The 14573-nt window shown below is 41.8% G+C and overlaps 1 protein-coding gene across 1 annotated transcript in view; it reads right to left on the minus strand.

Annotated features, from left to right (window-relative positions):
* The window catches only part of ofcc1 (orofacial cleft 1 candidate 1), a 131751-nt gene that overhangs the window by 41661 nt on the left and 75517 nt on the right, over positions 1-14573 (minus strand). Inside the window, exon 12 of the mRNA XM_061805561.1 lies at positions 10711-10870. Coding sequence (XP_061661545.1) covers positions 10711-10870 — 160 coding nt within the window. The remainder of the gene's footprint in view (positions 1-10710; positions 10871-14573) is intronic.

Consider the following 14573-nt stretch of genomic DNA (forward strand, 5'->3'; position numbering starts at 1 on the left):
CACGACATAATTGTCCCATTTATGCCAATAATATGTTGTGTGTTCTTGAGAGGACTTCAACCTTTTGCACCATGTTACTTTGGCTTATAATGTGAAATTTATCCAAAACTACTAAAAGAAGTATTGTAAAATATATTTGTTGTTTTTGAAATTGTGTTTGCACAGTTCAGGTTCAACCATCCTCTTCATGAGTCTAGACGGTGTCCTGAACAGAGGCAACCCAAGTCCGGCAATCTTTTTCCAGGTCACATCCCCAGTTCTCTAGAGGCAGACAACTTGCGAGCATATAATGTCTGTTAAGTCATTCTTAAATGTGGTTACCAATGCCCGAGCCATCACCTTTTACTCAAATGAAGGGGATTCTTCAGGAGGGTGATTGTAAGTTCAGAGTTTTAGGGATGCTGGGAAACAGTGAAGGGGTTCTTAAAATCACAACCCCCAAGAATGAGCTTGCAATGCCTATGGTGGGTGGGGTTGCGGGAACCATGCGTTCAAGAATGGCATGGCTTAAAAAAGATATATATATATATATATCTCCCATCACCATTGCACACACACTCTGTGACTAAACCATCAAATCTCTCTCTAAAGTTCAGGTCATTTAGGGAAATAGTTTTGATGCTGAACATGTCTGTTTGATGGCACAATTTGGTTTAAATGTTTTTCCTTGGCATTGAGGTGACAGAACTTGTGTTTTCATTCATCCATCTTCTATCACTTTTTTGGGTTGTGGAGGCAGTAGTTTTAGCAGGGATGCCAAGATTTCCCTTTCCCACCCACTCAATCCAGCTCTTAAAGGGGGATCCCGAGGTGCTACCACGCCAGCCAAGCGATGTAGTCTCTCCAGTGTGTCCTGGAACCCCGCACCAGGGAGACGTACAAGAGGCATCTGAATCAGATGTCATGCCATCTCATCTGGCTCCTCTCAATATGGAGGAGCAGCAGCTCCACACTGAGTTCCACCCAGATGAAAGAACTTTTCACCCTTTCTCTAAGGAAGAGCCCAGACAACCTGTTGCTTGTATCCAGGATCTTGTTCTTTCGGTAACAACACACAGCTTGTGAGCAAAGTTGAGGGTAGGAAAGTAGATTGGTAAATTGAGAGCATCTTAGCTCCATCTTGGCCACAACCAATCAATACGCAGTCCACATCACTGCAGACGCTGCAACGATCCACCTGTAAATCACCTGCTGCATTCACTTAAAAACAAGACCCCAAACCTTCCACTTGGGGCACAATCTCATCCCCAACCCGGAGAAGGCATGCCACCCTTTTCCAACTGAGGACCATGGTCTCAGATTTGGAGGTGCTGATTCCGATCCCAGCCGCTTCACACTCGCCTGTGAACTACTCCAGTAACAGCGGGAGATTACGGCTTGATGAAGCCAACAGAACCACATCATCTGCAAAGACCAGAGATGCAATGCTGAGGACACCAAACTGGACTCCATCTATGCTTTAGCTGGACCTAGACATTCTGTCCATAAAATTTATGAACAAATTTGGTGACAAAGGGCAGCCTTGACAAAGTCCAACTCTCACCAGAAATGAGTCTCACTTATTGTCGGCAACCAAACCGCACATATCAGGGGATTTTATACCCCATACTCCCAAAGGAACCCCATTTTTTTCCTGAGGGACACCGTCGAATGCCTTCTCCAAGTCCACAAAACAAATGTAGACTGGTTCGGTGAACTTCCATGCACCCTCAAGGATCCTGCCGAGGGTGGAGATCTGGTCCATTGTTACAAGGCCAGGACAAAAACCACATTGCTCCTCCTGAATCTGAGATTCGACTTCCTGATGGACCTTCTTCTCCAGCACCCCCAAATACATCTTACCAGGGAGCATGAGGAGTGTGATCCTCTTGTAGATGGAACACACCCTCCAGTCCCACTGTGCCTGATGTCCATGTAATGTTGCAGAGGTGTGTCAACCGAGACAGCCCCATAACAGCCAGAGCCTTTAGGAACGGCAAGTGAATCTCATCCACTACCATGGCCCTGCCACTGAAAAGCTTTTTAACCACCTCGGTGACCTCAACCCCAGAAATAGGATAGCCGACTCAGAGAACCCAAACTGTGCTTCCTCATGGTAAGGCGTGTTAGTGGAATTGAGGAGGTCTTTTAAGTATTCTTCCCATTGACTCACAATGTCCCGAGTCAATGTCAGCAGTGCTTCATCTTCACTATACACAGTGTTAATGGTGTACTGTTTCCCTCCTGTGATGCTTGACGGTGGACCAGATTTTCCTCAAAGTCATCTTGAAGTCAGTTTTCATTGCCTCACCAAACATCTGCCAGCCAATACCTATCAGCTGCCTCGGATGTCCCACAGGCCGAAATAGGCCTGATGGGACTCCTTCTTCAGTTTGATGGCATGCCTTACTGTTGGTGTCCACCTACGTGTTCGGGGGTTGCTGCCACGACAGGCACCAACCACCTTACGGCCACAGCGCCAGTCGGCCACCTGAGCAATGAAGGCACAGAAGATTGTCCACTCTGACTCAATGTCCCCTTCCTCCCCTGGAACATGACCAAAGTTCTTTTGGCGGTGGGAGTTGAAACTCCTTCTGACTGGGGAATCTGCCAGCCGTTCCCAGGAGACCCTCACAATATGTTTGGGGCTGCCACGTTGGACCATCATCTTCCCCCACCATTGGAGTCATCTCACCTCCAGGTGGTGATCAGTTGATTGCTCCAACCCTCTTTTCACCAGCCGCGGTTTCGATGACATGACCACAAAGTCGATATTTGAATCACCACTTGAGGTGTCCTTGTGCCAGGTGTACATGTGGACACTTGTACGCCTGAACATGGTGTTTGTTGTGGACAATCCGTGATGAGCACAAAAGTACAGTAACATAACACCACTCAGGTTCTGATCAGAGTGGCTGTTCTTCCCAATTATGCACTTGCAGCTCTCACTGTCATTGCTCATGTGAGAATTGAAGACCGCCAGCAGAATGATGGAGTACCCAGAGGGAGTGCTCTTCAGCACTCCCTCAAAGTACTCTAAAAAGGGCGGGTACTCTGAACTGTTGTTTGTTGCATAGACACAAACAACAGTAGGACCTATCACCCCACTTGAAGGGGGATGGAGGCTCCCTTCTCATAAACCTCAAAGTAGAGGCATCAAGCAGAGGGGCAATAAGTATACCCACACCTGCTTGGTGCCTCTCACCAAGTGGTGTCTACAGGTGAGTCTGACTATATCTAGTCAGAACTTCTCTCCCTCACGCACCAGCTCTGGCTCATTCCCTGCCAGAGAGGTGACATTCCATGTCCCTAGAGCCAGTTTCTGTATCCGGGGATTGGATCGACAAGGTGCCCACGTTCGGCTACCATCCAGCTCACATTGCACCTGACCCTTATGGCCCCTCTCACAGGTAGTGAGGCCATGGGAGGAAGGACCCTTGTTACCCTTTCAGGCTGTGGCCTGCCAAGCCCCATGGGTGCTAGGCCGGTGCTCCCCTTCAATCCCCACCTCCCGGCCTATCTCCAGAGGGGGGGCTCCGGTGACCCACATCCGCGCAAGCGAGGTCTGAATCCATTTGTGTATACCATCATCAGGGTCTTATGGCTATGTTTTGTCTGGTGCCTCACCTCGAACCTGTTTGCCATGGATGACCCTACCAGGGGCGTGAAGCCCCAGACAACTTGGGATCATCAGGCCACACAAATCTCTCGACCACGATAAGGTGACGACTCAAGGAGGGGCAGAAATGTACACAATTAAATTGAATACTATGTATTGAACTCGTGGAGAATTCAACCTTCAGGGATAAATGTAATAATTTGACCTGCTGGGACTGAGGAGGCTCTTCTAGCCATCCTGATGCATTCTCTCCCTCTCATACATTATTCTAATTCCACAGACAGTTTGATCTAACATTCTTACATGAACCTGGCTCTTTTTTCGCCAAAACAATCTTATATACATGATCCATGGACCACACACCCACACGCGCACACACGCACACACAGACTTTACAACTAACTCCTACCTAACAACATGAAAAGTGAACCACGGTTAAATGCAGAAAAAAAATGTAGCCTTGTCTTGATAATGTGTTCATATTAAGTGGAAGAAGTTGAGAAATTTACCATATATCCTGATTTAAGCAAGTTAGAAATACTGGTCAGGAGGGTAGCGATATAGCAGATCAAACCATATTTGGGCTAGTACAGCATTTTTTCTTTTTAAAATACTACATTTAAAAAAAGTAATGTATAGTTGTTTTTTTACAGTTTTTGTTTAAAAAAAAAAAAGTAAATATATTTTAAATATGGAGGATGCTTTCATTCAGTTTCAATACCCCCCAAAATGGGTTAGATGTGTCTGTTCTGCAGGTTTTCATATAAGGGATCCTGGGGGGTTTCATTAGCGTTCCAGGTTGGTGCATTTATATTCTGGGCTCACCACAACATTTTTCACACCTATAGCTATAGCCAAGTTCCTTTGTTGGGAAGTGAGATCATACTGGGGTTCCCGTTCCTATTATGATTGTTTAGTTCTTGAGCAGCTTGCTAAATTGTCAACTTAGATGGACGCCGTGGAGAGTTTTCCACCTGGTACTAATTCAGTATCCAGTGTTTGTGTTATTGTACAAATAATTATAATTTGGGAGTTTAGGTGACACTGGAAATCTGCTTTTCAGGTTCAATATCCAAAATGTGCATACTTTCTCAAAACAGGCATCAGCCAGCCAGCGCTCTAAATTCAAAGATGATTTAAATGTTCAAGGACCAGGAAGTTTAGGAATTGTACAAAACATGGCTTCAGAATTGTATGTTTCAAATTATTCAAATAATAAAAGTGTTGACATGTAAATAGAATTAATCTATAAAAATGTTTGAGAAAATTGCTGTAGTTATTCACTCGCCTTACTTTTATCCTGACATAGATTTATTTCCACTCAGTGAGAATGTGCATGGTTGATTGATCTATTAGTGCTCTGCAATTGACAAGTGACTATTTCAGGGTGTACCCTACATCCAGCCCCATTCAGCTTCGATAGGCTTCAGTTTACATGGGAACCTATTGTGGATGTATAAATATAAAATGGATGAATGGATATTTCACAAACTTTATTAACATTTTTTACACGTCTCTATGTGTCAGGTGAAAACCCTTCAATCCAAACTTTCAGGCTTAATATTCTACTTAATGTTTTTTTTTTTTTTTTTTTTAGATTGTTTGGTTGTTTCAACAGAGCACTCATGAAGCACGTTTTTAGATTCATGATAATTTATTGATGAACTTCACTTACACCTAATAGCGACGCAGACTCCATTGGACGTTTTAGGAAGAAGGTAAAAGGTGAACTATTATCTCTATCATCTCTACTCGGGGTCCAAACTGACTGCTCTGATCCATCATTCTGACAAAGACATCCATGTGCATGGTCTCTCAATATTGCCATGACAAGATGGTCATTGTTTATCTGTGTATGAAAAAAATGTTGATCATAGAGCAAAGCAAAGCAAAGCAAATTTATTTGTAAAGCGCATTTCATACATGAGGTAACTCAAAATGCTTTACATGATTAAAGGCATTTGAAACAAAGAGATAAAACATCTAAAACAGGATATAAACAATAAAAATGATAATATATATATATATATATATAGAGAGAGAGAGAGAGAGAGAGAGAGAGAGAGAGAGAGAGAGAGAGAGAGAGAGAGAGAGAGAGAGAGAGAGAGAGAGAGAGAGAGACTGCTGTTATACTTCTATTTCAACAAATAGAAAATGCACAACCTTGTCAAATATATTCACTCATCTGACTTTACTCACATATGAGTTAATAATATCTCATTCTAAATCGACAATGTTTAATGATGATGATGGTCTACCCTTTGCAGCTTTACTAGCTTCAACTCTTCAATGCTTTTGACAAGGTTTAGGAGTGAAGTTATTTGAATTTTTACCCATTCTTCCAGGAACATACTATTTTTTTGAGGTCACACACTGATGTTGGACAAGAAGGCCACTTTACTGTCCTTTCGAAATTAACCCAAAGGTGTTCCATAGGATTGAAGGCTGGACTCTGCAGGCCAGTCAACTTCATCTGAACCAAATTCTCCCATCCATGTCTTTATGAACCTGGCTTTGTGCACTGGTGCACCGACATATTCAAACCGGAAGGGGTAATCTCGAAACCGTTTGATAGTCCAAAATGTCATTCCGTGTTGAAGCATTCATAATTTCATTCACTGGAGATTATTGGAAAATATGTTGGACAGTAAGAACATTGTGGGAACAGTTTGGAGCATGCGCCTTCTGGTTTCCAACATGAAAGTGCATCAGTAGATAAATCATGGTTCATAAAGAGAAGAGAGATGGATGAGAGAGCAATCCTGTCCTTGACTCTAAAGAATACTTTTGGATGAATTCATGCAGAGATTGAGAAGCAGGCCTTCTCATCCAAAATCAGTGTGTAACCTCATAAATGTGCTTTTGGAAAAATGGCCATAAATTCCCGTTAGCAGATGCTTGAACCGTGTGGAAAGCCTTTCCAGAAGAGTTTAAGATTTTATAATGGCAGTGGGTGCACCAATATCATATAAAAACCTATGGCGAAAGAATAGGATGTTACTTAAAATAATTTGTGAGTCAAGGCAGGTAAGTCAATACTTTTGGCAATATAGTGTAGCTTCAAACTAAATGCTTGGACTGATGATTGTTGAGGTTCTGAAATATCAGGTTCTGTGGAAAGTTTTTTGTTGGTTATGCAGATAAGTCTGATATGCTTCAATCTTTCTTGAGTAGGCAAGTTAAACTGAAAACAATTTTCCACATTTTCTACCTTACATCTGACAGATCAATCCTAGCTATTAACATATGTATGTAAGAAAAATCATGGGTGCTTGCAGTTTTTTTTTTTTGGGCCCAGATTTGAGTTGATTTGTTTAACGACATATCCTTTTTAGAATGTTTCATACGATGCATTTCAGCTGGCTTGAAAATCAAACAGAGTCCCTTGTTTTCCCTTTCCCTCATTCATCCTTTCTCGCAGACAGCTAATGAAGGCCTTGTGGCCTACACTTATTAATATTTCGCCCTTGCCTCTGATATTAATTGGGTTTGTAATAAGAAATGTGGTGGATTCATTATTTAATTGCAGGGGGACATTTGGAATCCAGTTTCTGAGATGTATTTTTAATGAAAAACACTGTATCCTGACCTAATCATATCAACCTTATTCTATCTAATTAGGGATGCAAAAAATCATTAGTGTTGCAAAATATTAGTTTCAGTTCTTGTCGGGCTGCTCCTTTGCTTGCCTTCATGAATTTTCACAGCTATAATTTTCCCTGTATGTGTTAAATATTTAATAAGGGGGAAATGACACAAGAAACTGCACATGGGGAAATTAGTCTAGGAAAGTGACCCTCAATGGAGATTTGGTATTCCTATATATATAAAATAATGGCAAATCAGCAATTATTGTTTTGATTAAAAATAACAGTATGGTGCTGTCAGGGGTGTGGTCATGCCACTGCCATGGGCATGGCTGCTCCTGGCAACAGCTCCTCAGCTACGACTCATGAAGAATAGCTATGTCATGTATTCAAGACTCATGTGTCGTGTCTTGGTTGGCCAGTTCGTCGTGTGAGTCCAGCGTTGTGTGAGTGGTGTGAGTCCAGACGAGGTAACAAGCTTGTGACTGATCAGCCTCGTTACCACGTTCCAGCCTTCCTGTGCCACCACAGCCAAGTGTAGTGGAATCTTTTTTTTCCATTTTTTTGACTTGTAAATATTGAACCTATTTTTCATGTTTTTTGGTTCTTGCTTTCTGGCACATGTTTTGTGCTTCTGCCTTTTTGTACTGCTTACCTATGTATGACCGTTGCCTGTAATTAAACCACCCTCGAAAACCATGTCACTACCACAGAGTCCTGCATTTGGGCCCTACGCCATGTCACATGCTTGTGACAGAGCGAATTGGCCAGCCATTGACCCAGCCATTTTTTGGCCTGAAAAACAAAGCCGTGCGAGAATATCCTGCTGACTCCTTTTGCCAACTTCTAGCAGAGACATGCTTTTTTGAGACGGATTGAGGGATGTTTTGATCGGACTCTGCAGAGGAGATTGTCCAACCCCCGGCCACCGCTCCATGCACCTGTCTTGTCAGCATCCATCTTTTATTTTTGTTCTGGTGATGCCCAGCCCATGGTGTTCACCCCTCGTCCGCGGCGACCAACCTTCGCTCGTGCTCTCCAGTGGCGGCGTTCAATGTTCAACCAGCCACCACCTCTCGCCAATGCATCGGCGGTTCAACCAGCAGCAGCTACTGCAGATACTGCCTATTGCCCATGCTTCAGCTGTGCTCGACCAGTAGCAGCAATCCGTGCCTCTTGCCATTGCCTCAGCGATGCCTGACCAGCACCAGCCACCGCCTCTCACCCATGCCTCCCATTGTTTGACCAGCAGCAGCACCAATGCAAGATGTCGCCTACCAATGTGGCTGCCTTCACTACGTGCTCCCTGGTAATGTTTGGTTGTGTGTGTGTTTTTTGGTTATCTCGGGATTCAGGTACACAAGAAATTACTTGCTAACCATCAGAGTGTTCACTGTACCAGATTATCCATCCATGAGTAATTTCAAACTGCTTTAAAATGCTAGAGAACTGTGTACAATTGTCCTAATTTTTTTTTTTTTTTATCAACATTAATGGTAACTTTTCATTGCTCAGTGACTCTGTGCTGTGTTTTTATGTCTGAAAAGTATTTTCTGTCCAATAGAACTGGTACTTGAGCAACTCCAGCTATTGGAGACAAATTCCTTGTGTGTTTGTGACAATCTTGGGGAATAAAGATGATTATGATTCTGATAAATACAGTCCTAATAATTTATATTTTTCTACCCTCAAAGTCAAAGTGACGCATACATTTCTTGACACTCACTCAAGATGGTCAATTCAAAGGAAATTCCTGTATTTTTAATATTTGGATAGGCACATAAGTTGCAAAGGGAATTCATGAAAATGGCAAACACAGAGCGATGTATGCCAATACAAATCCAACACACTAAATTAAAGAGGGGCCTGTAGTTTGATGGCCACTTTCTATTTTCCTTATCTCAGCAATTCACATTTTTGACATCTGGTGTCGGCTTGGTGCTAATAGACTACTTGTTGCTGAAGCGTTGCTATGGACCTACGCCACACTGTCAAACATAAGTTAGCTTCACTCCAGCAATACTAATTTCATGTGGAACGACATTTATGGAAAGTCGAATTCTACACTTGTAACATCAACTTGGTCGCTCCACCTTAAGATAATACCCAATGAAGCAAATGCACACATCATAAATGCACATTGATTGAGCAGTCTATTTTCCTAAAACATCTTTGCAATGTGATTTTCACAGACTAATCAGGCAGCTTCCTTGCTGGATTTCTGTTTGGGTAATTATCCTGTACTAATTACAATGAAGCTAAATACCTCAGAGATAAGTTCTCAGTTTTCTAAAATGTAACTAAAGAAAACTTAATGATATATAACTTATATAATTCTTTATACAGTTACACCACATTAGACAAGTTGTTTTTTTTTTCTCCCATGGGTCCAAATACCAGAAGATAATATATTTGTACGTAATAACCTAATTATGATGATGCTCCTGCTGATGATGATTCTTGTTTCTCTTATATATTATATTACATTATTATTAATATTATTACTATTACCCAGCTGTCAAAGGTCAGGATGCAGGTTACACCCTGAACTGGTTGCCAGCCAATCACAGGGCACATAGAGACAGACAACAGTCACAATCACGCCTAGGGGCAATTTAGAGTGGGATGTGGGCAGAAACCAGAGTACCCGGAGAAAACCCACGTAGGCACGGGGAGAACATGCAAATGCCACACAGGCGGGGCCGCGATTGAACCCAGGTCCTCAGAACTGTGAGGCCAACGCTTTATAGCTGCTCCACTATGCCACCATTATTATTATTATTATTATTATTATTATTATTATTGTTACTATTACTATATAAAGTAATGTTTTGTTACCTACATATAAACCAGTCGAGTAAAGAATACATCTGACCCAAATAATTCTGTGGTGTGACATGAAATACTTTATCAGGAAGTTTCAGCTGACTGGGTGAGAGGTGGACTACACGTTGATGGTGGTCATGTTTTCAGAGTATGGGAGAAAGCTGCAGTACCAGGATAATCACCATCCCACACAGAGAACATCCAAACAGGCAGGTAAAGGTTCAAACCAGAATCCTTTGTGGCTGGGACAAATATATTAAATAATAATAAGCAAATGAAAACAGGGAGGCAGGAAACGAGAAACAAATCCCCAACCTCAAAACTGTGAGGTAGATGTGCCACTGGAAGTAACATGTATTTATTGTTGTTGACTGTTTATCTGCATTTTGGGTGTGTGCACATGCAGGTTGACTCGAAAAACATTTTACAATACCAAATAGATAATCAGATATTGACACCAAATTTGAAGGGCTCACAAATACAGTTAAATTGGCAATGGTTATGATACGCACTTTAGGCTGCCATGATCATTCTTTTGTGGTTGTCCCGTCACTGTTGCAGCATGAGCATGTAAGGTCTTAATTTAATTCTTATTTTATGAAAAATTTGACCATTTGCCCGATTACTCAAAAAAGAGTTAACATGTAAACATTATCTCAATGGCCTTTAGAAGGGACTGCAGTGTATGGAATAGCCTACCTTGCGCCTCTCGCCGTTAAAGCCCCTCCATTGCTCTGCCTTCTTGATGATGTAGCTAAGCTCCTGATTGGACAGCTCCAAGTCTTGAGGTAGGAAGTAAGTCCCTTCCTTGGCTGTGAGCCTTTGGAAGATGTCCAGCATGCGGCCATTGTTGTGAAATCTAGAGGGTGTGGAAGCAAAAATGTGGGAGTGGAAGCAAGCGGAATGCCAGCCTGAATCACTGTCTCCTCTTTCTTAAGCTCATCTGGGGTCAAATACCTATGCAAGACAGACTAAGCAAAGCTATGACTATAATACATATGAGTCTGGTTTCTCTGTCATAGAGCCTCTTTTTAACAACCAATGGGGAAAAAAAAAAGAAAAAAATCTTATGAAGGCAAATGTGGATCACAAGATGCAATGGTTCAAAACATTTCCAGCGCAAATAGAAACAAATATGTTGCCCTTTGAGTAGGAAGCACTTTGTTCTCACACTGAATTCAGCAATTTATGTCTATCAACGTGTGTGTGTGTGTGTGTGTGTGAGTGCATGTGCATGTGTGTGTGCGTGTATCTGTGTGTGATGTGGCTAGTAATCTGTGTGTCTCTGTGTGTGTTAATGTGTGTGATGTGGGTAGTAATGTGTGGGTGTCCAATCCTGACATGTGGCTGGTTGTAGATGAGTTTGGAGAGCTCAGTCTGAGTCACAAGGAAAGATTCAAGAACAAGCAGATGGCATACTGATCCAAAGATGTTTATCACAAAGTGTTAGGATTTCTCTGAGCCCCACAGTAGAGCAAGCAGCCACCCTTTAAAAGGAATCACCATGTCTGAAAAACAAAAACATTGTATTGGCTGACCATCAAAAAAACCTGAACTTCTGCCCTTCCACAGAAATTGTAGTCTGTCAGAGGGTAATCAGCTCTCAAACAAAACAAACATTAAGGAGACAAGAATTTATCCGTGCAAGTGGTGCAAAGCTTTGAATGCAGCATCATCCCATCTCCCTCTTGGGATGCAGATGTTTGTAGTATCTTGACCTCACACACAACAAGAGCATCTATTTTAATTCTAGACTTGAATTGTGGTTCTCATTCATTAACAGTATGTGGTCTTCCGAAGAGTCCTCCTTGTCTTTGCATCAGCTCTTCAAACCACATTGATTTATTTGGTCTTGGAATGCCCCCGACTTTGTGAGTGTTATTTACATGTAGGTTATGACTTGGATGATAAAGCACTCACAAATTCCTTTTCAATATAAAGGTTCCATGTAAGGACATATATTTTATGTTTGAAATATATTTTAACTGAATATATGACATAACCCTCATTGTGGAGAAAATTATAGGGAGGAAAATAAGATCAAAAACACATTTCTTTGTAGATAGGTGACTATTTGAATGAAAACAAATCTCTTTGGCTCTATTAGTTATGCAACTGATAAAATACTGTGTACATAATGTTGTCAACTGAGATTAAAAATTCTGACATGAACACCATCAGTGAAAAAGAAGAATGATGTTCATCCTGTCAAATTATACAATTTATATCCTAATACACTTAACTTTTTATTCCACCATGGTTGATAAATATATAAATAGAAAACCATGATATGAAGGAGGCACAGAAACAGACTTGTGAGGTCATGGAACACTAATTCATCACCTGTATTAGTTGGCTGGAACATCGCGGTCACATGACCCTTTGTAGTGTTTATTTGATGTTTCAAAAGGATTAATATGTACAACTTTCAATCTGTGAAATGCATTTCTGCAACCAGTGATTATAGATTGTTTAAAATGTAATTAAAAGAGGATACGTCCATTCTATCTGTCCATTTATCCTGAGGCCCTTTTTTTCCAAAATGGGTCATGCTCTGTGTCAGAGCCCTTACAGCCAATAGGAAATGGTTAGCCATAAAATTATTAGCCTTGCTTCTTCTTAGTGGCCTACATTCATTACAAATCTGTGTGGCGGTTGATGGGCAGAAATCATTAATCCTGGTAGCAGTTTTAATATTGTTTGTATGGCATGAGTCCGATAACCCACCCGCTTACTTAAATTAGATGAAACCCTTTCTTTTGCTGCTCGTAATATATTTACATTTTTTAATGTGCTTAATATAAGTGCAATTAAGGGCAGGGTGAAAGCTTAAGCTTTCAAGTTTTCCATTGAATCCCTTATTTTACCCCATCACTACTACTAGCATGCCTCTTGTGAAGCAGTTTTACGATTTTTCGGAGCTGTTGTTTTTTTTTTTTTTTTTTCTAGTTTGGAGGTGGCCGTATTAGCCCTGGCAGCACAGTGGCGCAGCTGTAGAGCGTTGATCTTAGAGTTCTAAGGACCAGGCTTCGAAACCCGGCCACACCTGTGTGGAGTTTGCATGTTCTCCCCGTGCCTGTGTGGATTTTCTCTGGGCACTCCGGTTTCCTCCCACATCCCAAAGACATGCATTAATTGGAGACTTTAAATTGCCCCTCGGTGTGATTGTGAGTGCAACTGTTGTCTGTATCCATGTGCCCTGCGATTGGCTGGCAACCAGTAGAGGATGTACCCTGCACACTGACAGCTGCGATTGGCTCCTGCACTCTCGTGACCCTCAAAGGGATAAGTGGATCAGAAAATTGATGGATGGATGGATGAATGGATAGTATTAGCCCTGACTCTGGTCTTGGATTCTCGTCTTGCATTTGAGCATCTGACACTAAATCAGAAGATTGTTGGTATCCTATGTCATTATTGGAACATCCATCCATCCATACATTTTCTTTGTTGCTTATCCCCATGAGGATCGTGGAGAGTGCCGGAGCCTATCGCAGCTGTCAACGGGCAGGAAGCAGGGTACACCCTGAACTGGTTGCCAGCCAATCGCAGAGCACATCTCGACAAACAGCCACACTCACAATGACACCGAGGGGTAATTTAGAGTATCCAATTATTTTTCCATGTTTTTGGAATGTGGGAGGAAACCGGAGTGCCCGGAGAAAACCTACGCGGCCACAGGCAGAACATGCAAACTCCACACAGGTGGGTCCGGGATTGAACCCGGGACCTCAGAACATTGAGGCCAACGCTTTACCAGCTGATCCACCGTGCAGCTGGTGGGAACATAAATATGATGTTATTTGCAGTGCACAGTATTCTGTTTCTCGTCAGACTCTACAGAACCCAAATAATTCCACAAATACCATTTTTTCAGGCTTTTCTTGTCAATAATAATATATGCTGTGCCTTGAGCTGTGTTTCGTTTTCTTTAACTTTTTAAAGTTCCACCACTGCTGAGTCACGAGGCTGCTAACAGTGTGCTATAAACATTTGCGCCTGTTGCATCTCACTGCTGATGTAGGTTTGTATGTGCTTTAACCTAACTTAGCATGTTACTTGAAAAATGTTTATTTGTAGTTTTTATCACCCAGCCTAAAAAGACATACTGTGTTGAATTTTGACCAACCGTCATGGCCGCTCAACCATAAGACTTAGATGCATAAAAAACATGCTCCCACTTATCCCACTTATCTCAGCTACTATCACCTTTCAACTTACACCATTTATGACGGCAATCCAGTACTTGACTTACCTACCAGCTGAGGTCAGTTGAATTGAGAAAGAGTTCATAAAGTGATTTCTTTCACTTTTACTAAAAATATTTGTTTGTTTGAGCATGTCGTTTGCGAATAACCAATACCTCAGAGCTCTTTAGCCTTCAGCCCTACCCTCACTCCCCTGAAAAAATTAAAAAGCAAAATGATTTTCTACCCAAATCCAAACCAACACACTAAAAGATTAAAGGATCTACTGTAAATTCAATAAGCCAAAACGATGTCCTGGTTCAATGTTCATGCACCAACTGTATTGCAGGTGTTCCACAGATCATTTTTTATGGG

Source organism: Syngnathoides biaculeatus, chromosome 19, assembly GCF_019802595.1.
Source record: "Syngnathoides biaculeatus isolate LvHL_M chromosome 19, ASM1980259v1, whole genome shotgun sequence".
Classification (NCBI taxonomy): Eukaryota; Metazoa; Chordata; class Actinopteri; order Syngnathiformes; family Syngnathidae; genus Syngnathoides; species Syngnathoides biaculeatus.